Here is a 15,771-nt window from a genome sequence, read left to right as displayed (position 1 = left end):
TGGTCGATCAGCTCCGGGAGATCCAACGAGCGAACATGGCATATGATACCGCGAAGGCTGTGCGTAGTTGGCCTTCGCAATCGCATGCGGCACGTTAAACGTAGGGGCGCGATATGCGGGGATGATCATTTTTACCACCGGCACCTATGCAGTCAATTCGATTATCCTGGGCTGGGTAGGTTCCACATGCGGCCCAAACGAAGGAGAAGAAATCGGCGTCGCTCGCGCTAGTCAATACTATTTCTAATGTGTCTTTCATATGGACTCCTGTGAGTTCCCTGTTCATTAGTTCTCCTTCTACAGTTTTTTTTGCAAGATTGCCTTGCTTTATTTCTTCGAAGCCCCCCACTCATAGCCATATCATTTCCTACTGCGTGACAGTATCTTTGGCCCAGTTCCGACAAACCACGGTATTTAATCGCCATGTCTTCCAGCATTGGGTTATCCATTGCAACTGCAGCGGTTGCATGGGGAATGCGAATTGTCCTCGTGAAGAGAAACAAAAAGATCAAACAGGCGAATGAGGGCATCCTTTGTTATGCTTATTGATTGGGTTGATTTGGTTAAAATCACATTTTGATAGAAAACTACAATAATCTTGAATGGGAATTGGGGGTTGTGGGGGAGGGTGGGGGATTTGATCCATCCTAATTCCGCCGACTGCCATGAATTGTCTGCTAAACTTGAGACTCAAATGATGTTCAAAAGGTGATTGATAGATCGGGGCTGAAAGAAGAAGACTCCTCAGCGAGCCACATCAGGCGGCAGAGAAGGAGAATTCAAGCGCAGAAAACAGATTGTTGAATTATTTTGCTTCTATAGAGCGCTGGATGGACACAAATGGGAAAGAAGACAGTTAACTAGTCATCCATGGATGCTTAGGATTGATGCTGGTAATTGCGCAAATCTGGTGCAGTCATCAAGGACAGATATTTTAGTTTCAACCGCTTTCCTCTGCTTCCCTTTCGGTAAATTTAATCTAAATAACGATCGATCCAAATATATATGGCTGTTGCTAAATCTAACGGCGAAAGGGTAAACTCTCTCATTCGGAGTGGGGTTGAACATCTAAATATCTAAGATTACCAAATATGGTGTCAGAATATACTTAAGTCCACCATCAGATTGACAGAGGAGGGAGGAATGAGACAGGCTTAATGCATCAAGAAGGAGAATCAATCACATACGACCTCGCTTGCGAAAGTAAATTTAATCAACAAGAAATGTGATATCCAAAAGGAAGATAAATCGTAAGTGAGAACCGAACTAGTTCTCTTTCAGGCCGGCAAATCGTATCAGCATTCTTCGACAAGCAGGCCCTTTTACTTCTTTAACGCAGCAAACCTCCTAGCTAAGTCGTCGACGTCGGGGATGCCGCTTCTCTTACTCTCCATCCCGGCAGCAGGGCCCTGCCCCTGAAGCTTCGATGAAGATGTGTTGTACGTAGCCGCCTCGTTAGATGTGCGATTAGGTCGCACAAGATTCCTAGGCGGTGGTTTTTTCTGTGGTTCCGTTTCTGCATGTCCATGTGCATGCGTATCCTTTGGAAGGGAGTCCTTTTTACCACCATCCAAACCATAGGATTTATCATCATCACCATGTTTTGTCTGCTCATAAGAAGGAGGATTGTCCTGCCGTTGATCTTCCGCATCAACTCCTTCTCCTTCTCTCTCCCCTTCTTGTCCACCTCCACCATCAGTCTCGTCGTCATCTTCTTGGTGCCATGAAATACCATGCGCCTTTGCAATCTCCTTCAAATAATTCTCCACCAGCGACTCTGGTGGATTCTGGATTCTCAACCTATCAATCAACTCGTTCGGAAGCGGGATGGACGGATCAGCTTCCTGCGCCTTATTCGCAAACTCAATACCCCATCTCTGAATAAGCTTTGCGCGCAGTTCTGGAAGGCCCGGGATGTCACGCGGCAAGCGGACGTAGCAGTAGAAAATGACCGCAGCGGCCTTATCTAGGTCTGGGTCTAGATACACGTCCATTTCTGGTGCGGAAGCAGATGGGGTTTCTTGTTGATGTTCGTCTTTAGCTCGTGTCTCTATCGTTGTCGACCTTTCACCCTGATCTGTCGATAACGGTCCCTGCTCGTTTTCAGGCTGTCGTTGCGCTGTTCGTGTCGATGATGGTGATGGTGGAGGTTGAGATGGTCCAAGTCCCAAAGCCTTCCATATCCGCCAGCCACCGCTTCCAGCGGAAGACTCATCAGAAGACGCATTACTTGGCCCTTTCACATCCACACTCGATTGTCGCTTCTTCTTTGGCCCAGCCCGCTTGTGTTCTAGCGCTATATGGTCCACTATGTTCGCGCGCACATGAAGCTGTTCGCAATACAGCTCCAGAATCTCCAGTGCAGCTATCACATTATCATTTCCAATGACATCTTCGGTTTTTATGCGGGCCAGGTCGTCACGGCCGTCCTTGAGCAGCTTCGCGAGCTCGCGGTGCTTGGCCTTGGAGTAGCCGTGGCGCTCTTTTTTCAATTGGCGGATTCGGTAGATGAGGGCGCGGAGGGAAAAAATGAGTTCGGTCTAGAGTTTCTATATGTTTAGCTTGCCTGCTGCGCAGGGTTATGGCTGAGATGCGATATGTCGGGATTTAGTTGGGAGCGAGGCCACGTACAGTCTGCTTTGCCACGGGCATTTTCTATCGTAGTTTCATATCTTTGTCGAAAAGACGATAACCCTTCTCAAATGAATTCCTTTATAAGCCCATTTATACCGGATCTTATTGTCGTCACAATTTGTCGAATCCGGGGATTTGATGATACCCGATGTTTTTGGAGGATGAAACGTTGAGGTGGTGTGGGATGTGGAAGTAACTATCGCGCTTATCGATAAGCCAACCCCGCGTATCCAGCATCTATTTGCCAGCGAGAGTGAAAATCAAAAATGGTAAGGAATCACATCTTTAAAATGAGTTCGGATTTTTTTGATGGTTACTGTACCTGCGAAGGGTATAAAAGAGAATAAACCTGTGCCTGATCACAGACGCCACAAAAACACTGCCACAAGTGGTGGAATCAACGCCATGTTAAACGGGAATGCAAAATGTGAAAGCAGCCCTCGATAAATGTCTTGTACCGGGTAGATAGCGAAAAAAAAAAAAAAAAAAAAAAAAAAAAAAAAAAAAAAAAAAAAAAAAAAGCAAAGGACAAAAAAGATGCTACGGCCTGCTAACACACCACACCCAAAGGCTAGCTAACTGGAGGTTATAATAAATCGAAAATCCCGTCATCATTGTCATGGTCATCATCATGATCCGCAGGCAGCCACGGGATACCTTCAGTTGCACCGTATAAAACAAACCCGACGCTTAGCATACCCCCAAGGCCACTTCTTTCCAAAGTGAGAGACGTGGCACTGCTTTCATATCCATCTTCGACGCTAAGAGTCTCAAGCATCCCTTCCAACTCCATGCGACGCGTTTGCCCACGAATTGCCCTGCGCATAGCTCGTGCTCTCCTCGCATGGTTTGCACGCTTCATTGAGGCTATTTCCTTCTTAGTGAAGGTATAAGGAGCGTTCGTAATGGGGTGGACGTGAGCGAAATGACATTCGTTTCCGAAGAGGCACTCCCCCGAGAATGTGGGATGAAGGAGACCGCCGACTGCCGGGTCAGGGTTCTCGATCACAGGCAACTCTCGCCATCGTTTGATGCTGTCTTCAAAGTAGCGGCAAGGGGTTGCCTTCAAGCGCGCGAGGTACTTGTCAATGATTTTAGCCTTGGCCGGGTTGCCTGCTCCATTCACGCTACCAGGTTCCAATTTTCGGGCAGAGTCATCCGCGGTTCCAGTCCCACCGCTGGTAGTACCAGCAGTATCGGTGGCAGCCTGTGGCGGGGTGGGAAATACGGAACTCGGCACGACATATTCACTTTTAGTCCGACAGAGCGGGCATGTCTTTGTTATCTCTCTTGGGACATGAGAATTGGGCATACTGATCACATCTTCGGCAGAAGTCCCTACAGATGAGGAGCGCCAGCTTCGTATACAGTCTATCCCAGTCAACCACGTGATATCGAGGAAGGACAGAAACTGCTATAGCGTAGCGAATACGTACCGAGGCAGAAGACGTGATCGCAATTAACGAGCAAGCCAAAGATAGTAGGATTCTCCATACAAATTCCGCATTGTTCCTCAGAGGTCTCTGCATTTAGGAAGGTTAGCCATGACAGGAAGAGCCTGCCCTGTGGAGGGCCCCGAAGAAGCGACTGCGAGTATCAGACACCCACCGGCTACGGCTGCTTCAGTGCGGATATTTGACGCGGCTGCTGCGGGGCGTCGGAGGAACTGGTCCACCCCGGCCAGAGCATCGTCATGCCGGAAATAACATTGGTCGCCACGGAAACAATGGCCCTTTTTCCACCACCAACAGTCGACTTGGCTTGGGTGGAGGCGTGGGCGGGGCGCAGGTGCTGATTGCTGATCACGCTCCATGTTGAATTGGGAGACACGGCTTCTCGAGCGAGTTCAACCAAGATGTGATGGTGTCAACCGAATGGATACTTGTCCCAGGCGGAGTTGGCTGGGGGGCTTAAGAGCAGCGCGAGATGGATTACCTTTCGATGTCACGACGCAGAGACGCGGGTGACTGTGGCGGGCTGCCGAATGGGGGATAGCGCATTGCGTCACTGTTCCCGGGTGTTCTGGGACCAAACCTTAAAACAACTTCACCTGTCACCAGCCACACAAGAACGGGGGATTATCAGTCAAATTTAGTGTCGGCGGTGTCTTTAACCCGCTCCTGTCGGCCGTTGGCTGCACAGACACATGCCATGCGGACGCACGAGTGCCAGGCTGAACAGGATGAGAAAAAGGATGCTAATATAGTTCATATGGTAATATATGGGCCACTTCGTGTGCGTCGGCGTCTCCTGCCAACTTCAAATCTGGGAAACTGCTGGTTTGTCTAAATTGAATGAACGAGAGGGATTGACATTTAGATGCTCTTCGACCAGTTGCCGTTGCCTGTGCGCGATATGTTTGAATCAGCCAAAATGTCGTTTTTGGCCGTCTCGTTGTGGATTCGGCGTCGCAATAACCCTTTATGTAACGGACAACCACACGCATTGCGTTCAAGATACGCTAGAGCAGGGATGCAACATATGGATATTTGCTGAATCAAAGGAAGCGAAAAGGAACAGTTCCCTGAAAACAAAACCCATAGAAGTCGCTTTCTTTCGAAGAGTTGGACATGTAGTAAAATAAATAATAACCCCCATTTATAGGCTCATTTCCATCCATTATCTTGAGGGCAGCTTTGGGGCCAGAAACAAACACCAACACTTCCCTTCGCTTCATCGGGGAATTTGAATGGTTCAACTAAGTCACCTGTTAGAAGGAAAAAAAACCCTCCTCGAGTTATTTGGTGAAACTATGTTATTTAACTAGCAGTAGGTGGATCTCGTTGATGCATGCCTCTGGGCCTTCTTGTTCATAGTTGTGGTCTAGGCTTGACTGGCTGTATGGTTGATATATATTCATTTCCAAATGACAGCAACTGGAAGGAACTCTAACGCGGATAGATGCCATATCCAGCAAGCTGTGCCACCGGAAAACGGACAGTGCATTCGTAATCACCAGATCCAAGGACTCAACAATAAGGTTGCATTTAGCACAAAGTATATGAAAGGGAAAATCGCATGTCCGTTCTGTACGCCTGGCAAAAGAGCGCACAAGATCCCAAATCAAACATAGAATTTTATATCAATAGCGCTCTAGGTCTTCATCCAGATCCTCTTTGCATCTCCCAGCTCCTATCACTGCCCCTCCAGTGTCTTCCACCCTTCAAACACCTCTCCTTCTGAGCTAGCCCCCTTCCTATCCCTCCAACCCCATGCCACGCAATAGTGGCTGGCTAACAATTTCCACTCCTCGAATTCATCAAGCATCTCCAACCCAGCCACTCTCTCCTTTTCCTCCTCGCTGATCCATCGTTCCCATATGAAATCCACATCTGCCGCCCCCTGGCCGCTCACAAACCCATGCTCGAGCAGCCTTTCTCGCTCGGCCGATAATGACGCATAGCGATGTAGAGTTTGCAGATGGATACCCCTCGTTGCAAGGTTGGCCACCATTGTCTTCCCAAACGGGTCGTCGGGTCGTATCGGCTCGTAGAGTATCAAGGCTAGGGGTATCGAAGAGGCTGAGGGTGTTCGTGGGGAGTCGAGTGCCGGTGTGGATGTAACAGTCGCCAACGTTTCGGAAGGTGGAAAAACCGTCTGCGTAAAATAGGAGAGCACATTGATGGCATTGGTGGGTGAAAGATAAATCAGACAACATTCGGATATAAGTAACGTTGGCAGGGTCCTATCTAAGCCTTGCAGTAAGTTGGGTGAGCTGGAAGGCGACAGCGTCCGTAGATCGACTGGATGGACGTGAAGGTATTTCGAATACAGAGCATCGCCATTGGCCGATACATTTGCATCGTCTGGCCCGTGTATCCCTATGGTTTTGTGTAGGAGCGGCGAGGAGCGGATGGCTTTTATTTTCGCAGTTGTGTTGGTTGGGAAATCTAGCTCGTGGTATAGCAGTTCAAGGGTCGGGTCTTTGGAGAGTAAGCGGAATACACGCGTATCTGAGCCTGCACCAAGTGATATGATCTGCCTCTTTCGAGTTGGCTTCTCGTTTGTGTTTAGGAAACGGTATACAAGGGAGTCCAAGGCGGTTGTTCGCACGTAGGTTCCTGCCGGGAACCGTTTCAGCAAAATATTGCGCAACCAATTCAAGATCCAAGCGACGTGCAACAATTCAAATAAGGATATAGATTAAAAGTAGGAGCAAGTACCTCTATTGATTATCGGATATCTTTTTGAACCTATTGCCTCACTGTTCACTAGAGCATGTGCAAAAGGGTCATGGAGATATCCTAGCTCCACTGCGCTGAGCCTAGAAACACTGGCATCATTGTCCGTTCGCTGAATGATCCGATCCTTTGCCGTCGTGTCTCCCGAATGGCTGGTAGTTGCCTCATATCTCTCGCGGCCCCTAAAGCGGCCTTTACCAGCTCCCCGTCGAAGAGTGTTTAAGTTAGGGATCTGAGGTGCTGACATGGACGCTGTGTGAGGGTTCTGGAACTTGATGTTTTAGGCACTGGTGGGGTTTTTTGTTCCCTGCTGATATCATCAAGATGTCATCAACCAGTCTTTAATTGGCAAAAGGATGGAAGCAAATAAAATAAAATACTATTGAATAATAATAATAATAATAATAATAATAATATTAAACTCTTTGGATTTTTCTATCCATGGAGAGTATAGCGTCTTTGTCAAAACCTCGCAATCACACCTTTGAGAACAGTACGGGTAAGTTTTCAATCCATTTCTATCATAACAGTATTATAAAACCAAACATCGCTAAGTTATGAATAAGGGAAGTTGTTCCGGCATAGCGGGCAACTACTAGCGTTACTGCTTTTAAACCAACGGAAGAGGCAATCGGAATGAAACGTATTCTTGCATGTCGCGCACCTCTTGTTGGGCGTTTGCATGTTTGCAGATATGACCGAATAGCAAATAGCACATTCGCTCTGTCCCTTCAACGCGCCTTGGACATTCCTGCGGAATGCAAGCAAGCCATCGACAAGGTTGCCATTGGAAAACATAATAACCCCTTGGATCGTTAGAAGCCAGCTCCGCCATTTCTTTTCGTCCACCGCAACGCGGGCGCGGCCTTCTACTACAGCTTGCTGTAATGGATATGTTGATGGTAAATATATGGCAACTGAAGTCGGTGGCGAATCTTCATCAACTTCAACGCTCGCAATTATTTCAGCGGCCCGACGAGATACTTTCACCTGCAACGGCTGATCTTCGTTAGTAAAATTTTGGGCCGAGAACCACTCGTTGACATTCCGAAGCGAGTCCTCAATAATGAGAGGTGATATCTAAACCAGATTAGCCGGATATCGCGGCGCGGTACGTGCTCAGGATATTACGAACTTACATATTTTTCTGTCCACGTTTCAACCTGCCCTTTCACACGTTTCTTGCTATCGATCCACCAAACTTTTGTCAAATTAGGCAGATACTTCAAACATAGATAATACAAATGCACTAGCAAACACTGCGTCTCTTTCTGAGCTGGATCAGACTCATCAAGGCTGAAAGACCGGATATCGAACTTTGATGCGTCAATCAACTTTCCGTGTGGATACTGTAGGAAGTCAAAGGTAAATTCGAGAAGTGGATTCAAACAGTCATTTTCTTTAATATTAGACACATAACTCTCTTGGACGGGCAGTGACTAAAAACCATGACATAAGTTATTTCCAGCCACCTATAATATTTTTTTTTTTTTTTTTTTTTTTTTTTTTTTTTTTTCATTTGCTTTGGGGGGGGAAAACGTACAGCATTATTAAAGTGATCGAAGACCGTTTTCCAGCTTAGCAAGTAGCATCGAAGCCCGATCCATACTCGGTCATCATCTTTAGCCTGAGTTATAATATTTACGGCAGGGACTTCCAAAAGGAGAGAGATCAATTCATCCGGAAAACTGGCTACGGCGTCTGACAACGAAACATTCAGGGTCACTGCCTCTTGCAATTTTGGGATCGCCCGATGCAGGACGTCGAACGCAGCACGTTGGATATCTCTATTAGGCGCCGAGAGGATGGAAAAAAGGTCATTGATATCCTCGACGTGGTCAATGGGTAGTCCCCATAATGGGGGGGAAAGAATATTGGCTGTGATTTTGAGGGGCTCGTCATAGCTCAATGAGGAGTCTATACTTCATGTCAATATGAATTATCAAAAAAGAAATGAATAGATGAATAGGTAGATAGATAAAATTAAACGGAGAATCGCTCACCAAATTCTGCGAGTAACCTGATCAATGCCGGTGAATGTATCTTCCGGGAGGCAGTCCATGCATCCACCAAGTCATCGTTGCTTTCTCCTGTCGCTAGAGACTTTAAGCAGGCGAAAAGTCGTAACGAGGAGTATAGCACAGGAAGAGATTCGTCAACTATTTCAATTTCGTCCCATAAATTTTGGAGGAAGTCAAATACATCTGACCAGTGAGATCCGTATATCTCTCTGATCAATGGCAAAATTTTAACAAGCAATTTGAGGATTTCCGAAACCAAACCCTGTGGTGGGGATTGCGACTGTAAGCAATCGACCAAGTGCTTCACCAGAAACACAAGCCGAGGCTTTGGAACGCTCTGAGCAACATTACTCTCTCCGCTGATGAGAAGGTTGAGGGTTACGATCTTACGAAGTCCTATACAATATTAGAATTATCAATTTGGTATGTAGAGTTGTAAATCTCACCTCCAGACGCATTCTCAGATTTAAACCCAGTGGAATCGGAAATCAGTTCATTGCACAATCGAACGCCAGATGGAGTGGCTGCTATAAAGTCTCTGAACGCTGCAACAACTGAAGCTAAAACGAAGGGGTTCGAAGGTCCTTCTATCTGTTTTGCCCGCGTCAAGAAAGATTCAGCAGATCGCGCAGTCTCTGAAGAATCACGTTCGGCGATGATCCTTGCAAAAGTCTCTGCTATATTGTATGATTTCGGAGACGTCCCTTGCATTGACCCGAACTGCTTTTCCCATAAATCAAAAATATTTGAAGGAGCGGGCTTTTCTTGCTCAGTTACCAGCGTGGCAGATAGAAGCCAGCCTTTAATTATCAGTCGAGCTTCTGAAACTAACTCTGCAGACTCATCTCGAATATCTGGCATGTCACGGTCAAAAAAGCCCTTCGGGCCTTCCAGGCTTACATCGTCATTAACCAGTTGGGTTGCAAGAGGTAAGTAGAAGAACAATATTTCACGGGAAGCTTGCTCGATAAATTCCAGGCTAGTTGACGACAGCACTTTGGTAACGTAGAATGTCAGGCGAAACCCAGAAGAGAAACGGTAGGAGTCGCGGGGAACCGAATCGATATCCTGGGAGAAGCCTTCAGGAAATGACGTATCGGCCAGAAACACTGCTCCCGCAAGCATCTTACTTATGGAAGCAGACGCCTTCAGTGGTCTCCGAAGGAATGGATCTAACGCTTGTTCCCATTGATCTCGAGTTGGCAGTAAACGAGATAATATCCTAGGTTTGTCCTCCACAGACGATTTTGCAAGGACCTCACCTGCAACATCGACCAAAGCATCAATGCTGATTGAACTAATTAGCAAAAAGAATTTTTGGCCGCTAATCATGTATGGAAGGTAACTTACGATAGCGATTCCATTCCAACATTGTTAAAGTTCTGCTGGACGATGTCAATAGACGACCTAGTCGCACTCTCTCCTTTTATTATATCTCTAATATGTGTTTGCAAGGAACCAGCAAGTTGAGCAATTTCATCGGTTGAAGATTCAGCGATATACAATATTTTGGAAACCATCTGTGAGCCATCAGGACTATTCACAAATTCTCTAATAACCTCAGGCATTCTAAGGCTATCTGGGAAAAGACCGTACAAATCCTCCCGGATGTTCTTCTGGGATGACAGGCTATAGACTAATGAATTCAAAATCCGATGAGCGATCTCATTTCGTGAGCTCGTTTTGATCAGAACAATGATTTCCATCCAGGCTTCGCGGGTATTATGTAATGCTCTGTTTAAATCTTCATGATTAAAAGTTCCAAGTTTGGGTGTGCTTCAATATCGGGGGAAGTGATGCATGAAAATAATTTTTGGAGTCCAGGCAATGCTGAGCTTCCAAGGTCCGTATCCAGGAAAGCATCTATGGAATTTTTAAGGCCACCTTCAAAGCCTTTATTGCCACGAGATCCAAATAGAACAGAAATTAGACGATCCGCTGCTGGGGAGAACAGAAGTTGCGCAATATCTTCAATGAGAAATGTTCCTAGTCCCTCGACCTGGGTCGCAATATCAGGGACTCTAGAGAGAGCCTCATCAATCATTGAAGCAGCTCCATACGGTTTTCCATTGCGAGATCTCAAAATCTCCAGCGAATCTTGGAGTAGAGGAGTGCCAGCATCCTGGAAAATGCTTGAAATGAACGACAGACTGCTGGTTTGTGTTATTTGGGTCAAAATCTGCCCTTCTAGTTCAAAGAGACGCTTCGCTTGGGCACAGATTGAATCTTGGGAATCCTTAAAGCCGCTGGCTTTTTCCGGCGACGACAATTTGACTGTTTGGATCAACCTGTCGGACAGGCTCATCCATAGGCCATGGAGGATATCTGCTCCAGTGTGTTCCGCCAAAAGAATGAATGTTTTTGCGCATAACTCTACCGCGAATTTGCCATTGAGCGACCACCGGCTGTTATCACGCAGATCAAGGATATACTGTTCTAAAATAGGAGAAATTTGGCTTTTGAGGAATTTTTGGAAAGCGACTTTATCTGAGACAAAAGAAGATATCCAAAATCCTGTGTCGATAAAACATGACCAGGCAGCTCCGAGATTACCTCCTTGCTCTTCCCGGGTTAGAACTGAATCGTGGATGGTTTCCATTAACTGGTTTGCATCTTGTATGGTGCTGTCATCGCTGACTGGTTGCCTAATCAAGATTTCGAAGGGAATAGATTTTAGCAGTATATGCAGGTTTTCCCAATAGGCAGCATTAGCCCCTTCCGAGCCCTTTTTGATATACTGGTAGAGTCGTTTTGTTGCAGAGACTTTCCCAGAATAGTCTGACGTCCATAATTGTGGACGCTCTTTAGTCAAAGTTAACAGAACATTAGAGAAGTCAATAGCAGAGCCTAGTTGGCTCTTCGGAAGAGCCTTCGACAAAAAACAATCGCTAACAGTTCTCCATTCGATCAAATCTCTCTCCACTGAAAGCAAAGTCCGAAGCAAATCATAGGTAGATCGGCGAACAAATGGATCTTCATGGTATGAAAATGACCAAAGCGATTTGCTGGTAATAAGAGTCGTGATAAAATCGGAATCCTTGTCCAGTTGGACAGTCGATGATTTAGCTGTTACAATCTTAGTTCCCCTGTCAGGTTACGGAGACCACTACCACGAAACTTACCGATAAGTTGATTGAGAACCTGTAGTGCCGTTGAGACAACCCGGGCATGCTTTGCTTCGGCTTCATCTGGCCTAACAGTCCGCTGATCGCTTAGAGTTTGGGGGCTTTGCTCTAGGACTGCATCGATAACAAATTCGAAAATTGATGATCGGTAGACTCTCCATAGGCTTTGCCTCTTCTCTTCCGTAGGAAAAGCTCTGACAATTGATTCTTGAGCAGCTCTAAACACTAGTTTGTCGCTATCGTAGAGGCCGGCGAGCCATGCCCCAATTACCCTTGAAATATACGGAGCTATTCGCCTTCCGCATAATGATACGAAAAGACCTTGAAGGACATGGGCAAGTTGTCGAACCCGGCGACAAATATCTATTGACATGCGTGGATATACTTTTATCTAATCAGAGGATCAGGAGATAAGCAAATATTACTTCCAGTATACATAGCAACACATACCCAAACTTCAATGAGACCATCTTCCAAACCCCCACTTCGGGTATCTTGCGCACATAGGAAGCCTTGCAGGTCCTCTAGAGCCTTCGTTTTCGTGGTAGCATCCTTTTTCAGGAGGTTTTTGAACGAGACAACCAACTGTGGTTCGGAAATTTTGGAAAGATCTGGCGGCTCCGCGATGTATGACAAAGAAGAAGAGACTCGTTGAGTCATAGAGTCAGTTGAAAAGCCCCCAAACGCTCCCGCAGAGCTCCCAAACCCCCCCGAGGCAGCTCTGCTGCTGGATGCTTGAGACTTGAATTTTTTATACATGGCTTTATAGAGGCAGCAATCAGGGATATGGCTAAGCCAAATGAAATCCTCAGCCTTTCAAATGATGAAATATCAGAATTTTTTGAAATATATATATGCATATATCAGTTATCCCATGAGCAAAGAGGTCTTAATTGACGTCTCATTAACGAGCATCAACAACAAAAAATAATAAAACCTCAGCCCGATGTTTGTTGCCTGAAGAATACAACAGATTCTAAGCCATATCATGTGACCTGTTGTCTCCTGCCCAATTAACTACGTATTTGGCGGAGCTCCGGAAATGGAGGCTCAAACGCGACTTTGCCATTTCATCAGGATACTCAAGCACGAATTAAAATTTGTCAATGGTTGCATCTCATCGCAGCCGGCTAAACGCCTCTATCTATTCATTGCTCTAAGGCGCTAGTGGCATTATTTGAGGAGGCCTATCTCCAGCGCCTAATATGAAATTCTTCATCGAGTAACATTCTCCATATTAACCTTCCCCATGTTTGCTGCAGGTTTGGTCCCCCTTACTAAACTGAAAGTAGTGACCTTCCCGTTCTCTTCCCCTATCCTCGTATCTATCCGGAGCAGTATGCCTACATGTGCGATCTCAAAAAGACGTTGGATGCCGGCGGACATTGTGTTCTCGAAATGCCATCAGGAACGGGGAAGACCGTCTCCCTTCTCTCTCTTATTGTCGCATATCAACAACATCAACCTGAACAACGAAAACTCATATATTGCTCCCGAACAATGTCTGAAATTGAAAAGGCTTTGGCGGAGTTAAAAGCTCTCATGAAATACCGTGCTCAACAATTAGGGTTCGCTGAAGACTTCCGCGGCCTTGGTCTAACAAGTCGAAAGAATTTATGTCTTCATCCATCCGTGAAAAGAGAGAAGAGTGGGGCCGTTGTGGACGCTCGATGCCGAAGTTTGACAGCAGGCTTTGTAAAAGAGAAGAAAGAAAAGGGAGAGGATGTTGAGTTGTGTATATATCATGAGGTTTGTCTCTCCCTACTTGATTCTTGGCTACGCTCACCTATATAGAATCTTGACCTCCTTGAACCAAGTAATCTTGTCCCGCCGGGCGTTTTTACACTTGACGATATAACCAAATATGGAGAACAGCATAAACAATGCCCCTATTTCTCTGTTCGACGTATGGTAGGGCTTACCTGATCTTTAATATAAAATCCACCCCTGTGCTAACTACCACTAGATGCCTTTCTGCAAAGTCATAATATACTCATATCACTATCTTCTCGACCCAAAAATTGCAGAGAGAGTTTCACAAGAGTTGTCCAAAGATAGTATCGTCGTCTTTGATGAGGCACATAACATTGACAACGTTTGTATTGAGTCGCTGAGCATCGACTTAACTGAAGATTCGCTACGAAAAGCAAGCCGTGGGGCAAACAATCTTGAACGTAAAATTGAAGAAATGAAGAGATCTGACGCAGAAAAGTTACAAAACGAATACCAAAAGTTAGTGGAGGGATTGAGAGAAGCTGACGAAGCTCGACAAGAGGAACAGTTAATGGCAAATCCTGCGCTTCCGGACGATCTGCTAAAAGAAGCGGTCCCAGGGAATATCCGTAGAGCGGAACACTTCGTAGCCTTTCTGAAACGATTTATTGAGTATTTAAAAACTCGAATGAAAATCACCCACACCATATCCGAAACGCCACTCTCTTTCTTGGCTCACCTGAAAGATTTGACCTTCATTGAGCGAAAGCCACTACGGTTTTGTGCGGAACGACTAACATCGCTCGTCCGGACGTTGGAGCTTATGAACCTCGAAGACTACCAGCCTCTCCAGCAAGTCGCTGCTTTTGCAACCTTAGTAGCTACATACGAGAAAGGGTTTCTCCTTATACTTGAGCCTTTCGAATCAGAAACAGCGACCGTTCCGAATCCAATACTCCATTTCACATGTTTGGATGCTGCTATTGCTATTAAACCTGTTTTTGACAGGTTTAGTTCTGTCATTGTCACTTCTGGGACCCTTTCTCCGCTGGAGATGTACCCCAAGATGCTCAAGTTTACAACGGTTCTACAAGAGTCATATACTATGACCCTGGCGCGTCGGTCGTTTCTTCCTATGGTCGTTACACGCGGCTCTGATCAAGCCCAGATTTCGTCCTCATTCCAAATCAGGAATGATCCGGGTGTAGTCCGGAATTACGGAAATCTTTTGCTAGAATTTTCCCGTATAACACCAGACGGGGTCGTCGTATTCTTCCCGTCCTATCTTTATATGGAATCCATAATTAGCATGTGGCAGGGGATGGGTATACTCGATTTGGTCTGGAATTACAAATTAATTTTGGTGGAAACTCCCGATTCCCAGGAGTCATCGCTTGCCCTCGAAACTTACCGGACTGCATGCTGTAATGGTCGAGGCGCTGTCTTGCTTTGCGTCGCTCGTGGTAAAGTTTCAGAAGGCATCGACTTTGATCATCACTATGGCCGCGCCGTTATTTGCATCGGAGTACCTTTCCAGTATACCGAGTCACGCATACTCAAAGCTAGATTGGAGTTTTTGCGCGAGAATTACCGAATTCGTGAAAACGATTTTCTTTCTTTCGACGCGATGCGCCATGCTGCTCAGTGTCTTGGACGTGTCATTCGTGGCAAGGATGACTACGGAGTTATGATACTGGCTGACCGTCGATTTCAGAAGAGACGCACACAGCTCCCCAAGTGGATTAGTCAGGCCATGCTCGAGAGCGAAACGAATTTAAGTACCGATATGGCAGTGGCAACAGCCAAGAGCTTCCTCAGGACTATGGCGCAACCATTCAAGTCAAAAGATCAAGAAGGGATCTCCACCTGGAGTTTAACCGATCTTGAATATCATGTGAAGAAGCAAAGGGAGGAAGAAGACAAACGACTGAGGGGGGAGATAGCCAATAACCAGATACCATCGGATGTTGTCAATGGAAATCGGAATGGAAGAGTGACTACTGTTGATGAATTCGACGAAAATATTGACCAAGAGCTTATGATGCTTGATGCCTGATGCAAATTCGATACCCCTTTTTCCCATTTTATTTGATGCCA

General features: G+C 46.0%; 5 protein-coding genes across 5 annotated transcripts; 1 reads left to right on the top strand and 4 right to left on the bottom strand.

Moving 5' to 3' along the window:
* Window positions 1-1,322: 1,322 nt before the first annotated feature.
* Window positions 1,323-2,652, bottom strand: HCAG_06719 (predicted protein; the record flags this gene model as incomplete). Its single annotated transcript, XM_001539064.1, has 2 exons — window positions 1,323-2,540; window positions 2,632-2,652. The coding sequence occupies 2 exons, from the start codon at window positions 2,650-2,652 to the stop codon at window positions 1,323-1,325; spliced, it is 1,239 nt and encodes a 412-aa protein (XP_001539114.1).
* A 568-nt stretch (window positions 2,653-3,220) lies between these two features.
* HCAG_06718 (predicted protein) lies at window positions 3,221-4,447 on the bottom strand (the record flags this gene model as incomplete). Its single annotated transcript, XM_001539063.1, has 3 exons — window positions 3,221-3,957; window positions 4,071-4,157; window positions 4,243-4,447. 3 exons carry the CDS (start codon window positions 4,445-4,447, stop codon window positions 3,221-3,223), a joined length of 1,029 nt encoding a protein of 342 aa, XP_001539113.1.
* A 1,322-nt stretch (window positions 4,448-5,769) lies between these two features.
* On the bottom strand, window positions 5,770-10,200 carry HCAG_06717 (conserved hypothetical protein; the record flags this gene model as incomplete). The annotated part of the gene is made up of 8 exons (XM_001539062.1): window positions 5,770-6,695; window positions 6,840-6,997; window positions 7,480-7,805; window positions 7,955-8,164; window positions 8,359-8,732; window positions 8,819-9,232; window positions 9,283-10,124; window positions 10,187-10,200. The coding sequence occupies 8 exons, from the start codon at window positions 10,198-10,200 to the stop codon at window positions 5,770-5,772; spliced, it is 3,264 nt and encodes a 1,087-aa protein (XP_001539112.1).
* Window positions 10,201-10,574: 374 nt separating this feature from the next.
* HCAG_06716 (predicted protein) lies at window positions 10,575-12,720 on the bottom strand (the record flags this gene model as incomplete). Its single annotated transcript, XM_001539061.1, has 3 exons — window positions 10,575-11,902; window positions 11,959-12,352; window positions 12,412-12,720. The coding sequence occupies 3 exons, from the start codon at window positions 12,718-12,720 to the stop codon at window positions 10,575-10,577; spliced, it is 2,031 nt and encodes a 676-aa protein (XP_001539111.1).
* A 741-nt stretch (window positions 12,721-13,461) lies between these two features.
* HCAG_06715 (DNA repair helicase RAD3) lies at window positions 13,462-15,730 on the top strand (the record flags this gene model as incomplete). The annotated part of the gene is made up of 2 exons (XM_001539060.1): window positions 13,462-13,710; window positions 13,928-15,730. 2 exons carry the CDS (start codon window positions 13,462-13,464, stop codon window positions 15,728-15,730), a joined length of 2,052 nt encoding a protein of 683 aa, XP_001539110.1.
* Window positions 15,731-15,771: the final 41 nt, after the last annotated feature.

Source organism: Histoplasma capsulatum, genomic scaffold (assembly GCF_000149585.1).
Source record: "Histoplasma capsulatum NAm1 scaffold_6 genomic scaffold, whole genome shotgun sequence".
NCBI classification, from domain to species: Eukaryota; Fungi; Ascomycota; class Eurotiomycetes; order Onygenales; family Ajellomycetaceae; genus Histoplasma; species Histoplasma mississippiense.
The sequence above is the reverse complement of the archived record's forward strand: the minus strand, read 5'-3'. Positions and strand labels throughout refer to the sequence as shown.